At 47.3% G+C, this 20,754-nt stretch overlaps 1 protein-coding gene across 1 annotated transcript in view; it reads right to left on the reverse strand.

Annotated features, from left to right (window-relative positions):
• Positions 1 to 1,017: 1,017 nt before the first annotated feature.
• The window catches only part of LOC140385163 (uncharacterized), a 223,332-nt gene continuing 203,595 nt past the window's right edge, over positions 1,018 to 20,754 (reverse strand). Inside the window, exons 9-11 of the mRNA XM_072467026.1 lie at positions 8,851 to 8,876; positions 5,766 to 5,857; positions 1,018 to 1,891 (exon numbers count right to left, since the gene is read on the reverse strand). Of these exons, the coding sequence (XP_072323127.1) occupies positions 1,768 to 1,891; positions 5,766 to 5,857; positions 8,851 to 8,876 (242 nt within the window). The 3' untranslated portion in view covers positions 1,018 to 1,767. The remainder of the gene's footprint in view (positions 1,892 to 5,765; positions 5,858 to 8,850; positions 8,877 to 20,754) is intronic.

Here is a 20,754-nt window from a genome sequence, read left to right on the forward strand (position 1 = left end):
GGGGCACGCTTTCCCTCCGCGCTGGCCTCTGTAAGGCTCCGCGATGGCCGGCGCGGAGAAGAAACCCCCTGCGCATGCGCAGGAAAGCCGCCAGCGGTCCTGTGCATGCGCCAACTCCCGTCGGCTGGCAGAGGCGCGGTGCCAACCCCTCCAGCACCGGTCTAGCTCATGGAAATGCGGAGGATTCCGCACCTTCCGGGCGGCCTGACGCCGGAGTGGTTCACGTCACTCTTTGGCGCCGGTACGGGCCGCCCTGCCAATTCCGGGAGAATCCCGGCCTTAATATTATGCATATGGGTTCAGATTTGGAGATTCGTTAATGTTCCAAAATAATGTAACTCATTTGACCATCACTTCCTCAGCTGAGGTGAAGGCTCAGTGCGTATTCAGATTTATAGTCAGATCTTTAGCACACAATTTTTCATCCAAATTTGCAGGCAGATATCCAAATGTGCCAAAGCGGGTTGAAGTGGATTATTCCCAACTCTATATAGTATTTACAGTGTTAATAGTACGTTTAAATGATTAGATGTTTTATTTTCCAACAACAGGAGTATTGCTCCGGCAGTGGGCCATTTAATGTTATCCATGGTTGTCAGCCATCCTGCACTGGTCAACAATAACAGTAAAGAGCCTCCATCAGCATCAGGGAAATTCTGCAGCTGTAAATATGAAGTCACAATTGTAACTCTTGAGTAACTCTGCACGTTCTGAGCACACCTGAGTTGTTTCAATGTATCTGAGTTAAGGACTAGTCTGAATATTACACAACATAATTGTATTATTTGGATATACAGCATGACTTGTCTTCTTTCTCTTCCCACCGCACTAACTGGCTCAATTGGTGTTTTTACTGCATTGCCTAACTGAAGCATTTATTCCCATAACAAGTCTCTATCAAAATTGCTTTGAAAAGCACAAAAATAATATATATTTTTTGATTTGATTTATTATTGTCACATGTATTAATACACAATGAAAAGTATTGTTTCTTGCATGCTGTACAAACAATGCATACCGTACATAAGGAAGGACTGCAGAATATAATGTTACAGTTACAGCAAGGTGTAGAGAAAAGATCAACTTAATACGAGGTAGGTCCATTCAAAAGTCTGATGGCCGTAGGGAAGAAGCTGTTCTTGAGACGGTTGGTCCATGACCTCAAACTTTGATACATGGACAGTCACTTTCGCCATACAGATGGTGGTGCAGTACAGTGTACAGAGCGAGCCTGAATTGTTGTTGCAACGTGCACTTTCACGTGCATGTTGTAGCTATGGATACTGATGGTAGAGGCTCCAAAGTTCTTTCCATCACGTGAGTGACCAGGAATCATTTCGGCTCTTCCGCCTGCCTTTGGCATGAATTGGAGGGATTTGCAGGTTGATACTCAACCTGTTTAGCCATATAACAAATGCACGTTCCTTCGTCATCAAGACCTGATGTGGGACTCAAACCATGTCCACTGCACCAGATAACGCCTGGTCTTTGTACAAGAGATAGATTTAAAATATCTAATGTTGCTGTGCTTTGTCATTCAAATAATTGGAAAATGACTGGCTACACGTACTGGGGGATACTCTAAATTGTTAAATGTAAAAGCAATTTGTGGATCAATATTCCATGATTTACATTCAAAGTCAATGAAAGTTCATCATTAGGTTTATTCATATTAATGAAAACCATCAACAAATAAATAGAGATAATGCACAAAACAATCACAGTAAACATTTTCCTTTCAAATGGTGATTTTGTGACATTCTCAATTCACTTAAATTTTACCTTGGGGAAACTGTAAATGTGCCTCAACTTCCAATCTACTACTGTCAGGAGGATCGTCCAAGTGATGATAAAGAAAAACTTTAGCAGCAAAATCATGCAGGCTCCAAAACTGAAAATTGATTTTAAAATGATTAGAGCCCTTGTGCACTATTCAGCTTAACAAGAGGTATAATTTAGCCAAAATATGACAACTGACAGTGTCTATTTCGTACATATAATTTGATTACATAAATGTTTAGTGTGATCATACAGACCATGCCTATTTTATCTGTCAAGCGTTAGCGATACTTTGAATTCCCAGTTTCATTTAACGTTTTCTGCATTACATTCAGAGAAATTAATGCCTGAATTAGAACATAGAACATTACAGCGCAGTACAGGCCCTTCGGCCCTCGATGTTGCGCCGGCCTGTGAAACCACTCTAAAGCCCATCTACACTATTCCCTTATCGTCCATATGTCTATCCAATGACCATTTGAATACCTTTAGTGTTGGCGAGTCCACTACTGTTGCAGGCAGGGCATTCCACACCCTTACTACTCTCTGAGTAAAGAACCTACCTCTGACATCTGTCTTATATCTATCTCCCCTCAATTTAAAGCTATGTCTCCTTGTGCTAGACATCACCATCCGAGGAAAAAGGCTCTCACTGTCCACCCTATCCAATCCTCTGATCATCTTGTATGCCTCAATTAAGTCACCTCTTAACCTTCTTCTCTCTAACGAAAACAGTCTCAAGTCCCTCAGCTTTTCCTCATAAGATCTTCCCTCCATACCAGGCAACATTCTGGTAAGTCTCCTCTGCACCCTTTCCAATGCTTCCACATCCTTCCTATAATGCGGCGACCAGAATTGCACGCAATACTCCAAATGCGGCCGCACCAGAGTTTTGTACAGCTGCAACATGACCTCATGGCTCCGAAACTCAATCCCTCTACCAATAAAAGCTAACACACCGTACGCCTTCTTAGCAACCCGCTCAACCTGGGTGGCAACTTTCAATGATCTATGTACATGGACACTTCGATCCATGAGAGGCCAAATGACTCTGCTCATCCACACTGCCAAGAATCTTACCATTAGCCCAGTACTCTGTCTTCCTGTTATTCCTTCCAAAATGAATCAACTCACACTTTTCTGCATTAAACACCATTTCCCACCTCTCAGCCCGGCGCTGCAGCTTATCCATGTCCCTCTGTAACTTGTAACATCCTTCCGCACTGTCCACAACTCAATTGACTTTAGTGTCACCTGCAAATTTACTCACCCAGCCTTCTACGCCCTCCTCCAGGTCATTTATAAAAATGACAAACAACAGTGGCCCCAAAACAGATCCTTGTGGTACACCACTAGTAACTGGACTCCAGTCTGAACACTTCCCATCAACCACCACCCTTTGTCTTCTTCCAGCTAGCCAATTTCTGATCCAAACTGCTAAATCTCCCTGAATCCCATGCTTCCGTATTTTCTGCAGTAGCCTACCATGGGGAACCTTATCAAACGCTTTACTGAAATCCATATACACCACATCAACTGCGTTACCCTCATCCACCTGTTTGGTCACTATCTCAAATAACTCAATAAGGTTTGTGAGGCACAACCTACCCTTCACGAAACCGTGTTGACTATGTCTAATCAAATTATTCCTTTCCAGATGATTATACACCCTATCTCTTACAATCCTTTCCAAGATTTTGCCCACAACAGAAGTAAGGCTCACTGGTCTATAGTTACCGGGGTTGTCTCTACTCCCCTTCTTGAACAAGGGGACAACATTTGCTACCCTCCAGTCTTCTGGCACTATTCCTGTTGACAAAGATGACTTAAAGATCAAAGCCAAAGGCTCAGCAATCTCCTCCGTTGCTTCCCAGAGAATCCTAGGTTGTTGGCAGATGAATACTTTTTTAATTCTTAGCTTCTTCATCCCATTCCAGGAATTTCAGATATCCTTTGGTACTTTGTCCAAGTAATGATTCATCATATGTAAGCCTTGACAATGGGACCCGCGTTCAATTCCAGCCTTGGGTGACTGCCTGTGTAGAGTTTGCACATTCTTCCCGTGTCTGCATGGGTTTCCTCCAGGTGCTCCGGTTTCCTCCCACAGTCCAAAGATGTACAGGTGAGGTGGATTGGCCACCTTAGATTGCCGAAAAATTAGGTGGGGATAGGGCGGGGGAGTGGGCCTCAGTAGGGTGCTCTTTTGCAGCCTCGATGTCCCGAATTACCTCCTTCTGCAATGTAGATATTCTATGGGATTCTATGATTCACTGCTGTTCTCATATGATGCCCACAACTATACTTCCAACAGGAGTCATTGGTAAACCTCACTTTAGCTACAATTCTCCAACCCCTGCTTTCCGAACATCTTTCTAAAAATGTTTCCAATGAGGGTCAATTTAACGTGGCCAATCCACCTACCCTTCACATCTTTGGGTTGTGGGGGTGAGACCCACGCAGACATGGGGAGAATGTGCAAACTTCATAAGAACAGTAACCCGGTTCCAGGATCGAACCCGGGTCCTTGGCGCTGTGAGGCAACAGTGCTAACCAATGTCAGCGCAGCAGAGATTCAGGGACAGAGTCAGGAGGCCAAATGGCGATCACAATGCCAGTGCAGCCACGCCCCTTTTATTGTGATGAACCGGGGACATGCCCCTTAAGGTCTGTCTTCCGTTCATTGACTTAGACTGTTTTAAATGTACAGCACTGCACAGCCTCCCCCCATTGACGGTGTTAAACTCCCCACCTCAACAATGCTCAAAACCCACCCTCACCTCCCGACATGTTCACCTCCTTCTTCACAGCCAATGGCAATCACTCCCTCCCTCTCACCCCTTAACAGTGTTCACCTGTGCTTTCACCTCACAAAAATTCTCAACCCGCATCCCACACTCCTCAACAATCTTGACTCTTCTGGCATTGGCCAGGGATTCTGGCATTGGCCAGCGATTCCAGAAGGTGAGTCGAGAGGTAGAGTAAGTGTGGGAAGGGGTGAGTACTCTCCAGCCTAGAGATGAGCTCGGAGGGAGATAAACATTACTGGGAGAGCGGTGAACACTGCTGGGAAGGAGATGAACATTGCATGTGGTGCTGTGACTTTGTGAAGGGGAGGTCGTGCCTCACTAATTTGATTGAGTTTTTTGAGGAGGTAAATACTGATGAGGGAAGGGCGGTGGATGTTGTTTACATGGACTTCAGTAAAGCCTTTGACAAGGTGCCTCATGGCAGACTGGTACAAAAAGTGAAGTCACACGGGATCAGGGGTGAGGTTGTAAGATGGATACAGAACTGGCTCGGTAACAGAAGACAAAGGGGAGCAGTAGAAGGGTGTTTTTCTGAATGGAATGTTGTGACTAGTGGTGTTCCACAGGAATCTGTGCTGGGGCTTCTGTTGTTTGTCAACAATTTGGAGGAAAATGTAGCTGGTCTCATTTGTAAGTTTGCGGGTGACACCAACGTTGGTGGAGTGGCAGATAGTGTTGAGGATTGTCAGAGGATACAGCAGGACATAAATAGGTTGGAGACTTGGCACGGAAATGGCAAATTAAGTTTAATCCAGACAAATGTGAGGTAATGCATTTTGGTAGGTCTAACATAGAGAGGAAATATACCGTAAATGGCAAAGCTTAGGAATATAGAAAGTCGAGAGATCTGGGCGTGCAGGTCCACATATCTTTGAAAGTGACAACACAAGTGGACAAGATAGTCAAGAAAGCATACGGGATGCTTGACTTCATTGGACGGGGCATTGCGTATAAAAACTGGCAAGTCATGCTACAGTTGTATAAAACCTTGGTAAGGCTGCACTTGGAATATTCCGCACAATTCTGGTTGCCACACTACCAGAAGGAAGTGGAGGCTTTGGCGAGGGTGCAGAAGAGGTTTACCAGGATGTTGCCTGGTCTGAATCTTCAAATTGAAATCAAAGAAGTGGAAATCCTTTGCCATTATAATATTAACAAGAAAACATAATATTTACTTACAATCCATATTTTTCCCACTTCAGATCAATGTAATGTTGAATTACAGGATGTTTTAAGACGTCAAATATTTGGTACTTCACTATCAGCTCAAGCTATTAAAAAAACAAGAATGTTTTGTAAGCAATTCTTTTACAGCTAGGCTCCCCTTACCTAAGCTTCTTTGGTGCATTGAAAAGCAGCTATGCAAGTTCAGCAAGGGCATATGATCAAACAAACCCACTCTAATTACAAAAGTTTGAATCTTCTGCTGGAAAACTGAGAGAGGCGAGTGGATCACATTGAGAGAAACCAACAGCAGGTTTGCAATCCCAATTGGAACTAAGGGTTTATTCCGACAATATCGTTGGTCATTTCTTTACCTCTCAGCTAGGCATGAATGTGGCAGCCAGCTGCCAGGATAATGCCTCATCTGCCAACTGACTTGTTCCCTCAGAGAGAGGCAGTAGTAAGCAGAGGCCAACCACTACAGAGGCTGCATTGTTAGCAGTAGTTTCAGGATCATTTCATGGCCTAATACAAACATTGATGGCTATGGCATAAAGTTTGAATGCAGTGTTTACCTTCAATGTTAACTGATAAGTGAAGTTACAGGTCCTCTTGCATGCAATAGGTGACAGTACTGTACTAGTGCTTCTTTGGTGAAATGCGCTCGTCTTATATTTATTTCCACAGTAAGATCCTTACATGACTTGTGCTGCCTGTAAATTTCAGTCTAAGTCACTTTGATTGCATTGGGGATATGAAAGTGAGAAACCCAGAGTTCCAGTGCCACTGGCATTACTGATAATATATGTAAATTAAGGCACTTACTGTCTTGAGGGGGAAGCAATTTTATGGAAGAAAGTTCCTCACAATTTTTCTAGGATAAAAATTTTAATTGCCTCTATAATACGCTGGAAATAGGTTGAACAGCAAGGAAATATCGTCTTTCGTATTGCACCAATTTCTAATTTTCTTTATAACACTGAAATGTTTTAAATTAATTTATTAATTTAAGCAACTGTCCGTCGGTGGTGGTGACGTTGCAGATCAAGAGGCAGTTGAGGAAGCACTTTAAGTTGTGGGCGGGGTCAATAGAGATGCCAATTAGGGGGAACCATAGGTTTGAGCCAGGTAAGTGGTATGGGAGTTTTCACGATAGGAGGAAAGGGGTGTTAGGGTATTAAAGGATTTGTTTCTGGGGAGCTGTTTTCTGAGGTTGGAGGAGTTGGAAGAGAAATATGGCCTGGGGCAAGGGGAGGTATTTAGATATCTGCAGGTCCGAGATTTCGCCAGAAAGGAGCTTCCTGACAGTGCTGGCCTCCACATTGTTGGAGAAGATATTGACGACAGGAAGATCCAAGGGAGGATTCTGGGGGAGGACAAGGTATCATTGGAGGGGATTAAAGCGAAGTGGGAGGAAGAGCTGTGGTGTGCGGTGCTCCGGAGGGTGAATGCCTCAACCTAGTGTGCGAGGTTGGGGCTGATACAGTTGAATGTGGTATATAGGGGGCGCACCTCACAAGGACGAGGATGAGCCGACTCTTTGAGTGGGTGGAGGATGTGTGTGAGCACTGTGGGACGAGCCCCGCAAACCACGTTCACATGTTTTGGTCCTGTCTGAAACTGGAGGGGTATTGGAGGTAATCTCGGGGATGGTGCGTTAGATTCGAACCAGGGCCCCTAGAAGCCATATTTGGGGTATCGGACCAGCCTTGGCTGGAGGCGGGGGCGGGGGCGGATGTCTTAGCCTTCGCCTCGCTGATTGCCCGAAGGTGGGTCCTGTTGGGGTGGAGGTCAGCTTCTCCTCCCAGCGCCTGGGCGTGGCAGGGGGACCTGATGGAATTTCTAACGCTCAAGAAGGTGAAGCTAGAGCTGAGGGGAAGGATGGAAGGGTTCTACAATTCATAGGCAATGTTTATCATGCACTTTCAAGAATTGGATGACATTGAACATTAGATGGGGGGGTTGAGTTTATGGTTTATTGGTTACCATGGGCGTCATTCTCCGACCCCCCGCCGGGTTGGAGAATCGCCGGGGACTGCCATGGATCCCGCCCCCGCCAGTTGCCGAAGTCTCCGGCACCGGATATTTGGTGGGGGCGGGAATCGGGCCGCGCCGGTTGGCGGGCCCCCCCACTCGATTCTCTGGCCCGAATGGGCCGAAGTCCCGCCGATAAATTGCCTGTCCCGCCGGCGTGGATTAAACCACCTTTTGAACGGCGGGACAAGGCGGCGTGGGCGGGCTCCGGGATCCTGGTGGGGGGGGCGCGGGGTGATCTGGCCCCAGGGGGTGCCCCCACGGTGGCCTGGCCCGCGATCGGGGCCCACCGATCCGCGGGCGGGCCTGTGCTGTGGGGGCACTCTTTCCCTTCCGCCTCCGCCACGGTCTCCACCATGGCGGAGGCGGAAGAGACTCCCTCCACTGCGCATGCGTGGGAAACTGTCAGTGGCCGCTGACGCTCCCGCGCATGCGCCGCCCGGGGATGTCATTTCCGCGCCAGCTGGCGGGGCAACAAAGGCCGTTTCCGCCAGCAGGCGGGGCGGAAATTCCTCCAGCGCCGGCCTAGCCCCTCAATGTTGGGGCTCGGCCCCCAAAGATGCGGAGCATTCCGCACCTTTGGGGCGGCGCGATGCCCGTCTGATTGGCGCCGTTTTGGGTGCCAGTCGGCGGACATCGCGCCGTTTCGGGCGAATTTCGCTCATGCATGTATGGGATGACCGTGGATTCTCTTTTTCTTTCTGGTTTTGTATTTGGGATTCAGGGGGGAGGTTTGAGTTTGTATGATAAATGGGTTGTTGGTCGGGGGATTGCTATTGTATTTGTTATTGTTGGTTATCTTTTGTTGGGTGTATATTTGATGAAAATGTGAAAAATGAGGAGAATAAAAACATTTTTAAAATGTTTTTTATTAAGCAACTATAGAACAGTGAAATATTATTTAAAAATCTCGTTTTGAAATAATTGAGTTCAAAATATTGTTATGCAGACTACTACTTAGTTACTTTAAATATTTTTTAAGGCTAGGTAGAATACACTCGTCCAAACTGCCAAACTGTAGTTGCAGACTTAACATGAGTGCTATTTCGCTCCACTAAATACATACTGTTTCATTTCTGTTCGATTCTTGTACTGTAGGCAAAAAAACAAGCATTAAATATATCAAAACTGATTTTAATTTATTACACCAAATTTTAATTTTAATTTGTTCCAGAGCGTTGCTGCAGTGGCAATACTCTGGATTTTGAGTGTGAAGTTTGCGGGTCCAGAGACTGGAACATAAAATCTTGACTATCCCAGTACAGTACTGTTGGAGGAGTTGCCTCTGGATGCAACTTTACACCAAGGTCCCATGTGCCATGTCAAGTGAAGGTCAATTGGTACTATTTTGAACAGTTCTCCTCAGTGTCATGGCTAAAAATAATCAACAAAAGAAATAAAAAATATTATCTGGACAATGTCACATTGTTGTGTGTAGAACCTTGATGTGCACCATGATTGTGACATCACAATGTGCGAAACTCAGATGGTACAAAATGTCATTGATTTTAATGAAAGAGATATTAGAAAGGTTCTGTAAGAGACGCATAGTTATCCCTACTAGATTTTATTTTGTGCACTCAACCCAGCAATATTTAATATCCAGGCTGTCAATTAGTCCCATTAATTTTGATGATTATAATTATATTTTCCTCGGAGTTAAGTAAATCTTAAGTTACTTCTATGGGGGCGGCACGGTGCACAGTGGTTAGCACCGCTGCCTACGGCACTGAGGACCTGGGTTCAACTCCCGTGTGGAGTTTGCACATTGTCCCCGTGTCTGCGTGGGTTTCACTCCCACAACCCAAAGATGTGCAGGTTAGGTGGATTGGAAAAAAAATAATTGAGTACTCCAAATTTATTTTAAAAGTAACTTGTATATGGGGGGAAATGTTTTGTATTAACATAAAAACTTGGGTTGTCCTCCTTACATGAATTTCTTATTTCATTACAAACCATGGAAGTAAGCTCAAAATACCTACAGACAAGAGTTATGAGAACAAACATTGCAATGCCACTCGTTACGTTTTTACTTAAAGAAGAAGAAATCTGAAATCCTAGTTATTTACTGAAAGAATGAAGACACAAGATTCCATTGCAGGTGACAGTGCGGGCCGGGCATCGCGCGCGCGGGTGATTCGCTTGGCCACAGAAGAAGCGGCGTTGGCCGGCGGTGAAAACGGGCCGTCTAGCGGCGCAGGCCTGCGGGGTTGGCGGGAAAGTCTGGGGGGCTGCCGCGACGGCGTGCCATGCAGCCCAGGCGGGTGCCGTGCGCCCGGAAGCAAAAGCCAGTGCGTTTTTGTACGCAACGTCCATAGACCCTGCCAGGGCCCGTGCCTCAGTGAGGCCCAGCATGTCCATTTCAAGGAGCCTTCTGTGGATGTCGGGAGAAGACATACCTGCCACGAAAGCGTCCCGAATTAAAAGTTCCGTGTGCTCATTCCCCGTGACTGGTGGGCAGCCGCAGTTCCGGCCCGGCACTAGTAGAGCCCGATAGAAGTCCTCCAGTGTTTCTTCAGGGCTCTGCCTTCTAGTTGCCAACAGGTGACGGGCATAGACCTGGTTCAGAGGACGGATGTAATGTCCTTCTAGCAGCGTGATAGCTGCAGCATAATTCTCCGTCTCCTCGATCAGAAGGTAGATTTCAGGGCTGATTCGGGAGCGTAGAAGGTGCATCTTCTGCCTTTCCGTGGGGGTGTCGGCGGCTGTGTCGATGAAGCTCTCAAAACACGCCAGCCAGTGCTTAACAATACCAGCGGAGTTGTCTGCATGGGGACTGAGCTGAAGGCACTCCGGCTTGATGCGGAGGTCCATCCTTTCAGAAGTAATAGCTGATTAAATTGATGCACAATCAATTACTCATGAGACAAGGAGAGTCATACAAATCGGCTTTAATCAGCTAGAACTGTACCCAGCAGCTGGGACGGCATGGGTTCTTATACCCCGCCTCTCAGGGCGGAGCTATGTGCATTAGCCAATGGTAGACTCCTAGGTCTAGCTAATGGGCATCCACATCTCAGGTACTGCAATACCTGGTATTACCACATCCTTCTCCTGCCTGGCCCTGCTATTATAAAACTCGCGCCAAATGTCTGAAGCATGCAAAAATCTTGTGTGGTGCCATTTTGAAATCTTCTGACCTCTTAAAGGGACACACACACTTTAAAGGTTTTCAACTTAAACACCGTTATCTTTGAAATTACATTACCAACACTCAGTAGGCTGCAGAGACCAAATTCAAAGAGAACTATACAGGGGACATCTAATGGTGGTGAACTCCGCTGCCTCAACAGCCTGATGGACTTGGTCCACCCTGAAATTGATGTATTGTGCCAACCGGGCATATAGGACCAACGTGACGCATGGATGCACCTGTGCTCTGAGCTCTGTAAGCTCCTGGACAGGTCCCCACGCAACGCCTGGAAGGACCCCATGCCGTGGAAGTTCAAGGTGACTGCCATCTTGATCACCAGGGCCACCAGGAGTGGAGGTCCTCCCCCAGTCCTCTGCAGTGCCAGTTTCGCCGTGATCTGGCAGATGTGTCGCACTATCGTCCTGCTCAGCCGGAGTTTTCGACGGCATGCCCGATCCGACAGGTCCTTGAAGGACAGGCACTGGTGGTATGCATGAGGCCTCATGTGATGTCTCCTTCCCATTTCCTCCTTATCCTCTTGGGCAGCCAGCTCTCCATTCTCACTGGCTGCCTCTTCCTCTGGGGAAGGCTCCGCTGCTGCATGGTCCTTCCTCCTCCTTGAGCAGCTCCAGCTTATATAGCCTGAGTGCATCCCCCAGGGCCATGGTGACTAGGAGGAAGCCTAGCCATTGTCAGCGGGGTGTTGAAAGGCCAACATGATAGCGTGGTGCGTACTCTCATGCTCAAGCAGGATACATGGTGGCTCCGGTCTGTACTGAGGACCCTGCCCCCGCATGTTCCCCTCCCTCCTCCCCCATCTCCGCACCCCTGGCTTCATTGGTACCCGACACCGTGGGGCCTTATGGCCCTGGTGCCCATCCTTCCTGCATCAGGGGTACTGTCGGCTGGCGTTTCCCTTGCCAGCACGCTCTGCGGCCCCCGTCCACTGCCCCCCACCATAGGGGCTTCTGTGGGTGTTGCCTTTGGGTGGGCCGCGTGATGCCTGCCGCTGGGTGGCGACTGGATGGGGGGTGGTATGGCCAGAGGGTGGGGTGTGGGGGTAGTGAGTGAGGAGTGGAATGTGGGTGTGGTGGGGTGGGGGCTGGGGGGTGGTGTGGATGCGGTGTCACTCTGCAGAGCCATAGGCCACAGTGCATGGTCAGTGCAGTACTCAGCAAGCTGGCTGCCTTGCAGGCCGCAACAATGGCGGCCCACGTCTGGACACCTTTCGTCAATTTCACCCCCTCTCCCCAGCCAACCCGGCCAGTGTCATAACTGGCAGCCCATGGTCACGCCTCTGCATCTCCTACCTCCTCTCTCTCCCTCATCAACTACCGTGCCTGTTTCCCACTTTTTGGTGATATGCCTGTAAGCAATATCACAGTTGAATTGTGTGCGACCTCCAACCAGTACGTGGCGGTGCAGACACACCATGCAGTCTCAAGACCCTGGTCATGTGACCAGGGACTCTCATATAAGTGGAGACACATCCGGCCATCACCAGATGGTTGCAGGAAATGGTATGAAGACATACAGGTGAACAGTCGTGCTAGGTGTACTTCCAGAGGTGTACAAAGAAGCTCCATAACTTGCTCTGTAACAGATCGCTATCTTACCACGTGTGATTCCATAAAGATCCTGGGTTGGATAAGTCAAGGTGTTTGGTGGATTCCTTTGCAAGGCATAGAAGACCAAACACAAAATCACTGTCAGGAATCCCCCCCAGTGGAGACGGAGGGTCCTGGAGGCCCCAGACAATATCAGGTCAGCCAGCTAATGGTATGCAAATACATTGACGCAGCTGTCGAGACACCGGAGAATCGCGATTTGGCGTGAACCTGGCACCGGCCACGATTTCGGCGTCAAGACCAATTTTCCGGCCAATTGCCTTTCACAATTTCGGCGTTGGCCGACGGAGAATCCCATCCTCTATCCTCCAAGCAGTAATGTCCAAGAAACCACTTTGTAACTCTGTGAAACTCCAGAATTAAACACATTGAAAAATTGTGCAGTGAAGCAGTGCCTTCGGAAGGGTTGAAGGCTCTTACCCTTCAATGTTGCTATCAAACTCAAATTTCCAGTTGTCTCTGGAGGATTTTAAATTTCTTTCTCAGGATGAAGTGTCAAGGCTTTACGAAAACATAGAGAGCGCATTCTGGGGAAGGTGGGACCTGTACAAGCAGGACGGGTTGCATCTGAACCAGAGGGCCACCAATATCCTGGGAGGGAGGTTTTCTAATACTCTTTGGGAGGGTTTAAACTAATTTGGCAGGGGAATGTGAACTGGATTTGTAGTCCAGCAAGTAAGGTAGCCAATGTTCAGGACGTCAAAGCGTGTAGTGAGGCAGTGGGGAAGGTAACACTGACAAAGGACAGTACTTGCAGGCACGGAGATGGGTTGAAGTGTGTATACTTCAACGCAAGAAGCATCAGGAATAAGGTGGGTGAACTTAAGGCATGGATCGGTACTTGGGACTACGATATGGTGGCCATCACGGAAACTTGGATAGAAGAGGGGCAGACATGGTTGTTGGAGGTTCCTGGTTATAGATGTTTCAATAAGATTAGGGAGGGTGGCAAAAGAGGTGGGGGGTGGCATTGTTAATTAGAGATACTATAACAGCTGCAGAAAGGCAGTTCGAGGAGGATCTGCCTAATGAGGTAGTATGGGTTGAAATCAGAAATAGGAAAGGAGCAGTCACCTTGTTGGGAGTTTTCTATAGGCCCCCCAATAGCAGCAGAGATGTGGAGGAACAGATTGGGAAACAGATTTTGGAAAGGTGCAGAAGTCACAGGGTAGTAGAGGGCTGTGACCAGTGGTGTTCCACAGGGATCAGTGCTGGGACCTTTGCTCTTTGTAGTATATATAAATGATTTGGAGGAAATTGTAACTGGTCTGATTAGTAAGTTTGCAGATGACACAAAGGTTGGTGGAATTGCGGATAGCGATGAGGACTGTCAGAGGATACAGCAGGATTTAGATTGTTTGGAGACTTGGGCGGAGAGATGGCAGATGGAGTTTAATCCGGACAAATGTGAGGTAATGCATTTTGGAAGGTCTAATGCAGGTAGGGAATATACAGTGAATGGTAGAACCCTCAAGAGTATTGAAAGTCAAAGAGATCTAGGAGTACAGGTCCACAGGTCATTGAAAGGGGCAACACAGGTGGAGAAGGTAGTCAAGAAGGCATACGGCATGCTTGCCTTCATTGGCCGGGGCATTGAGTATAAGAATTGGCAAGTCATGTTGCAGCTGTATAGAACCTTAGTTAGGCCACACTTGGAGTATAGTGTTCAATTCTGGTCGCCACACTACCAGAAGGATGTGGAGGCTTTAGAGAGGGTGCAGAAGAGATTTACCAGAATGCTGCCTGGTATGGAGGGCATTAGCTATGAGGAGCGGTTGAACAAACTTGGTTTGTTCTCACTGGAACGAAGGAGGTTGAGGGGAGACCTGATAGAGGTCTACAAAATTATGAGGGGCATAGACAGAGTGGATAGTCAGAGGCTTTTCCCCAGGGTAGAGGGGTCAATTACTAGGGGGAATAGGTTTAAGGTGAGAGGGGCAAGGTTTAGAGTAGATGTACGAGGCAAGTTTTTTACGCAGAGGGTAGTGGGTGCCTGGAACTCGCTACCGGAGGAGGTGGTGGAAGCAGGGACGATAGTGACATTTAAGGGGCATCTTGACAAATACATGAATAGGATGGGAATAGAGGGATACGGACCCAGGAAGTGTAGAAGATTGTAGTTTAGTCGGGCAGCATGGTCGGCACGGGCTTGGAGGGCCGAAGGGCCTGTTCCTGTGCTGTACATTTCTTTGTTCTTTGTTTGTAGTAGTAATCGGTGACTTCAACTTCCCAAATATTGAATGGAAACTCTTTAGATCAAATAGTTTGGATGGGGTGGTGTTTGTTCAGTGTGTCCAGGAAGCTTTTCTAACACAGTATGTAGATTGTCCGACCAGAGGGGAGGCCATATTGGATTTGGTACTTGGTAATGAACCAGGGCAAGTGATAGATTTGTTAGAGGGGGAGCATTTTGGAGATAGTGACCACAATCCTGTGACTTTCACTTTAGTAATGGAGAGGGATAGGTGAGTGCAACAGGGCAAGGTTTACAATTGGGGGAAGGGTAAATACGATGCTGTCAGACAAGAACGAAAGTGCATAAGTTGGGAACATAGGCTGCCAGGGAAGGACACAATTGAAATGTGGAACTTGTTCAAGGAACAGATACGTGTCCTTGATATGTATGTCCCTGTCAGGCAGGGAAGAGATGGTCGAGTGAGGGAACCATGGTTGACAAGAGAGGTTGAATGTCTTGTTAAGAGGAAGGAGACTTATGTAAGGCTGAGGAAACAAGGTTCAGACAGTGCGCTGGAGGGATACAAGATAGCCAGGAGGGAACTGAAGAAAGAGATTAGGAGAGCTAAGAGAGGGCATGAAAAATCTTTGGCGAGTAGGATCAAGGAAAAACCAAGGCCTTTTACACATATGTGAGAAATATGAGAATGACTAGAGCGAGGGTAGGTCCGATCAAGGACAGCAGCTGGAGATTGTGTATTGAGTCTGAAGCGATAGGAGAGGTCTTGAACGAGTACATTTCTTCAGTATTTACGAATGAGAGGGGCCATATTGTTGGAGAGAACAGTGTGAAACAGACTGGTAAGCTTGAGGAGACACTTGTTAGGAAGGAAGATGTGTTGGGCATTTTGAAAAACTTGAGGATAGACAAGTCCCCAGGGCCTATCGTGTTATATCCAAGGATTCTATGGGAAGCAAGAGATGAAATTGCAGAGCCGTTGGCAATGATCTTTTCGTCCTCACTGTCAACAGGGGTGGTACCAGGGGATTGGAGAGTGGCGAATGTCGTGCCCCTGTTCAAAAAAGGGAATAGGGATAACCCTGGGAATTACAGGCCAGTTAGTCTTACTTCGGTGGGAGGCAAAGTAATGGAAAGGGTACTGATAGGATTTCTGAGCACCTGAAAAGAAACTGCTTGATTAGGGAGAGTCAGCACAGATTTGTGAAGGGTAGGTCTTGCTTCACAAGTCTTATTGAATTCTTTGAGGAGGTGACCAAGCATGTGGATGAAGGTAAAGCAGTGGATGTAGTGTACATGGATTTTAGTAAGGCATTTGATAAGATTCCCCATGGTAGGCTTATGCAGAAAGTAAGGGGGCATGGGATAGTGGGAGATTTGGCCAGTTTTATAACGAACTGGCTAACCGATAGAAGTCAGAGAGTGGTGTTGGATGGCAAATATTCTGCCTTGGAGCCCAGTTACCAGTGGCGAACCACAGTGATCAGGTCTGGGTCCTCTGCTGTTTGTGATTTTCATTAATGACTTGGATGAGGGAGTTGAAGGGTGGGTCAGTAAATTTGTAGACGATACGAAGATTGGTGGCGTTGTGGCTAGTGAGGAGGGCTGTTGTCGGCTGCAAAGAGACATAAATAGGATGCAGAGCTGGGCTGAGAAGTGGCAGATGGAGTTTAACCCTAAAAAGTGTGAGGTTGTCCATTTTGGAAGGACAAATATGAATGCGGAATACAGGGTTAACGGTAGGGTTCTTGGCAATGTGGAGGAGCAGAGAGATCTTGGGATTTATGCTCATAGATCTTAGGAAGTTGCCACTCAAGTGGATAGAGCTGTGAAGAAGGCCTATGGTGTGCTAGCGTTCATTAGCAGAGGGATTGAATTTAAGAGCCGTGAGGTGATGATGCAGCTTGGTAAAAACCTTGGTAAAGCCACATTTGGAGTACTGTGTGCAGTTCTGGTCGCCTCATTTTAGGAAGGATGTGGAAGCTTTGGAAAAGGTGCAAAGGAGATTTACCAGAATGTTGCCTGGAATGGAGAGTAGGTCTTACGAGGAAAGGTTGAGGGTGCTCGGCCTTTTCTCATTAGAATGCAGAAGGATGAGCGGAGACTCGATAGAGGTTTATAAGATGATCAGGGGAATAGATGGAATAGACAGTCAGAGACTTTTCCCCCGGGTAGAACAAACCATTACAAGAGGACATAAATTTAAGGTGAATGGTGGAAGATATAGAGGGGGGATGTCAGAGGTAGCTTCTTTACCCAGAGAGTAGTGGGGGCATGAGATGCACTGCCTGTGGAAGTAGTTGAGTCGGAAACATTAGGGACCTTCAAGTGGCTATTGGATAGGTACATGGATTACGGTAGAATGATGGGGTGTAGATTAATTTGTTCTTAATCTAGGACAAAAGTTTGGCACAACATCGTGGGCCGAATGGCCTGTTCTGTGCTGTATTTTCTATGTTCTGTGGACAAACTACACCAACTGCTCAGATTCAAATTCTCTCAGGTTATGCCCTTGCCATTCTAGAGAAATCAGTTTTGAAATCAGAACATTGCCAAAGAAATGGAAAGAATTAATAGAAGAGTCTTTAAGTTGCCTACAATCTGAAGGTTGACCCAGTACTAGTTTGATCGCTGCCAAGTCAGAGATAGTGAGGAATGTATGTCCTCACTAGATCATAGATCATAGAAATTACAGTGCAGAAGGAGGCCATTCGGCCCATCGGGTCTGCACCAGCTCTTGGAACGAGCACCCTACCCAAGGTCAACACCGCCACCCCATCCCCATAACCCAGTAACCCCACCCAACACTAAGGGCAATTTTGGACACTAAGGGCAATTTTGGACACTAAGGGCAATTTATCATGGCCAATCCACCTAACCCGCACATCTTTGGACTGTGGGAGGAAACCGGAGCACCCGGAGGAAACCCACGCACACACGGGGAGGATGTGCAGACTCCGCACAGACAGTGACCCAAGCCGGAATCGAACCTGGGACCCTGGTGCTGTGAAGCAATTGTGCTATCCACAAGGCTACCGTGCTGCCCCTAATGTATGCCCATTGTGTTTAGGGGGCCATGCCAGAGTGTCACCATTTTGAAGCACTGTGCAAATTGAAGTTAAATATGTCAGACTACCACGCAAGCTGATCAAATGCTTCAGCAGTGAGCTGGGTTTGGAATGTGCTAGCAGAATATGGCTTGATAATGCATATTTGAAAATGAGTGGTGATTAATGTTTATATGTCGTACATTGTTTCTAACTAGCACTGACAGGACGTTGCTCTGCTAGTTGTTGGATCCAATCAAGACCAAATGGCTTTAGGATTCAGTATATATTGTTGACGACATAATTGAAACTTTTTTTTTAAATTTAGAGTACCCAATTCTTTTCTTTCCAATTAAAGGGCAATTTAGCATGGCCAATTCACCTACCCTGCACATCTTTTTGGGTTGTGGGGGTGAGACCCACGCAGACACAGGGTGAATGTGCAAACTCCACATGGACATTGACCCGGGCCGAGATCGAACCCGGGTTCTCGGCGCCATGAGGCAGCAGTGCTAACCACTGCACCATTGTGCTTCACCTTAATTTGAAATTTAAACTTGGTTGTCAGACTTGCATTAACTATTGCTTATATTGAGCAGTGTCAATAGTCAGCACTAGAATCAGTGTTACCAACAGTGTGGGGCCCACTAGACCTGCTGCTGGAAGATCCCCTGAAGTAGATGAAGAGAATTTCTTTAAACACAAGATAGTTTGGCATTACCAGTGTGGAGCTTCAAGGAAATAGACAACAAACATCGATTGTATCCAGAAACAATCTAATGTCTGCTTATAAAAACAGAAAATGCTGGATAAACTCAGCTGGTCTAGCAGTATCTCTGGACAGAGAAACAGAGTTATTCACAGAGGCTGCCAGGCCTGCTGAGTTTATCCAGCATTTTCTGTTTTTATTTCAGATTTCCAGTATCTGCAGCATTTTACTTTTATAAAATATGATTATACTTGATACAGTGGTTGAATCTGATTTGGGTACCGGCTTTAATGTTAAAATTTAGTGACAAGTGAGGTTAGGAACAGTACAATGAAATATTAGCTGATATAAAAATAAGAAAGTCAACATTTGTGAGCGGAAATGGGTTAGATTCTCCACCTCGTGACGCCAAAAACGCGAATCAAGATTGGCCGGAGAAACAGCCGTGCTTCAAAAATCGAGGCTTGCGCCTGGCACCAGTTCCGGTGCCATGCTCCAGTCCCTCCCTGGCAGCAAAAACAAGGTTTGCACCCTGCGATTTGCATGCATTTAAAAGTGATTAGCGGTATGTGCACAGTGTGGTCCGCCTTTCCATGATGCTCTGCATTACAAACGGGGTCTGGACACCATGGTTGCTGAGGAGTGAGAAGGTAAGCAAACTTTTTTTTAAAAGAATATTTTTATTCAAATTTTTACATATTTTCAACAGAAATAAGAAAAAACAAAGAACACATAAATAAACATCTTATAGCTATGTCGCGTATTCCCCCAATATACAAGCCCCCCCATTAAACAATAATAAACACAGTAGTAAACACAAAGTACCCGCCCCCCGCCCCGGTTGCTGCTGTCCACCTCCTAACACTCCGCTAGAAAGTCTGGAACGGTTGCCACCGCCTGAAGAACCCTTGCACAGATCCTCTTAAGGCAAATTTTACCCTCTCCAATTTAATGAACCCTGCCATGTCACTGATCCAGGCTTCCACACTTGGGGGCCTCGCAGCCTTCCACTGTAGCAGAATCCTCCGCCGGGCTACCAGGTGTCATGATATCCAGATCAGCATATCATGGTGCAATCACACACACACTGATGGATAGGCAGTTGGATCAACCAGCACAAACATAACATTGCAGCCAATCACCAGTGAGAGCACACGCACTATAAAACAGGGAACACCACAGTTCCCGCTCATTCTACCAGGAGATAGCTCAGAGCACAGAGCTCACAGCGCGCCACTCAGACATAGATCATGTGCTGAGTGTCTCACTAAGATAGTGATAGGACTGGGTCCACAGGTTAGCTGGTGAAGCACGTACCCAAGCCAGTAGTTAGTTGTTACCGTTGATTAGACAATAAAACAGAGTTGTACCATCTGCAGCCGTGTTGGATCATTTGTGCATCAGAACACCCAACACGACATGATACCAGTAGTGGAAGCAAACCAGCGACTGTGAGACCTACCTGCACCCTTCCAGAAATCCGCCATCCTGCTCCATGGAAAACATCAGCCCGCCGCAGCCGCTCCGAATCGCTGGTAATCTCGGCATAAACTGGAAGCTGTTTAAACAGCGCTTCCAGCTCTTCCTCGAAGCCACAGGCAGGGAGAATGCATCGGACACCAGGAAGATCACCTTCCTCCTCTCCACGGCGGGGCAACAGGCCATCCACATCTATAACTCCCTGGCATTCGCGGAAGGCGAGTACAAAACAAAAATAAGACGGTGCTTCTGAAGTTCGATGAACTCTTCAGCGTGGAAGTCAATGATAGCTTCGAGAGGTACCTATTCCAGCAGCGCCTGCAGGGTAAGGATGAGCCTTTCCAATCTTACTTAACACACCTCCGAATCCTCGCGCAGTCCTGCGGCTATGGGGCCACCTCCGACTCCATGATACGGGATCAGATAGTTTTTGGGGTCATCTCGGACACCCTACGCCAGCAGCTCCTCAAAATAATGCGCCTCACCCTAGCGACTGCCATCGAGACCTGCGTCCTCCATGAGAACGCGACCAACTGGTAGTCCCAAATCCAGGTGGCCTAAACGGCACGGCATGGGTCCCACGAGGCGTAGCGGGTCCAGTCGATCGAGTTCCTCCCAGCCCGCGGCCTGGAAGAGGGCGGCCATTTTGTGCCCTTTCCGAGGCCTCCTGCGCTTGTACGCGCCAAAAGAAGGGACGTTGACGCAGAGGAATGTGATGCGCAGGCGCGCTCTACGCAGGACCGCACCGCGAATGTGCGGTGGCGCAACAATCGCCATGAC

The sequence above is a fragment of the Scyliorhinus torazame genome, chromosome 11 (genome assembly GCF_047496885.1).
Source record: "Scyliorhinus torazame isolate Kashiwa2021f chromosome 11, sScyTor2.1, whole genome shotgun sequence".
In the NCBI taxonomy this organism is placed as follows: Eukaryota; Metazoa; Chordata; class Chondrichthyes; order Carcharhiniformes; family Scyliorhinidae; genus Scyliorhinus; species Scyliorhinus torazame.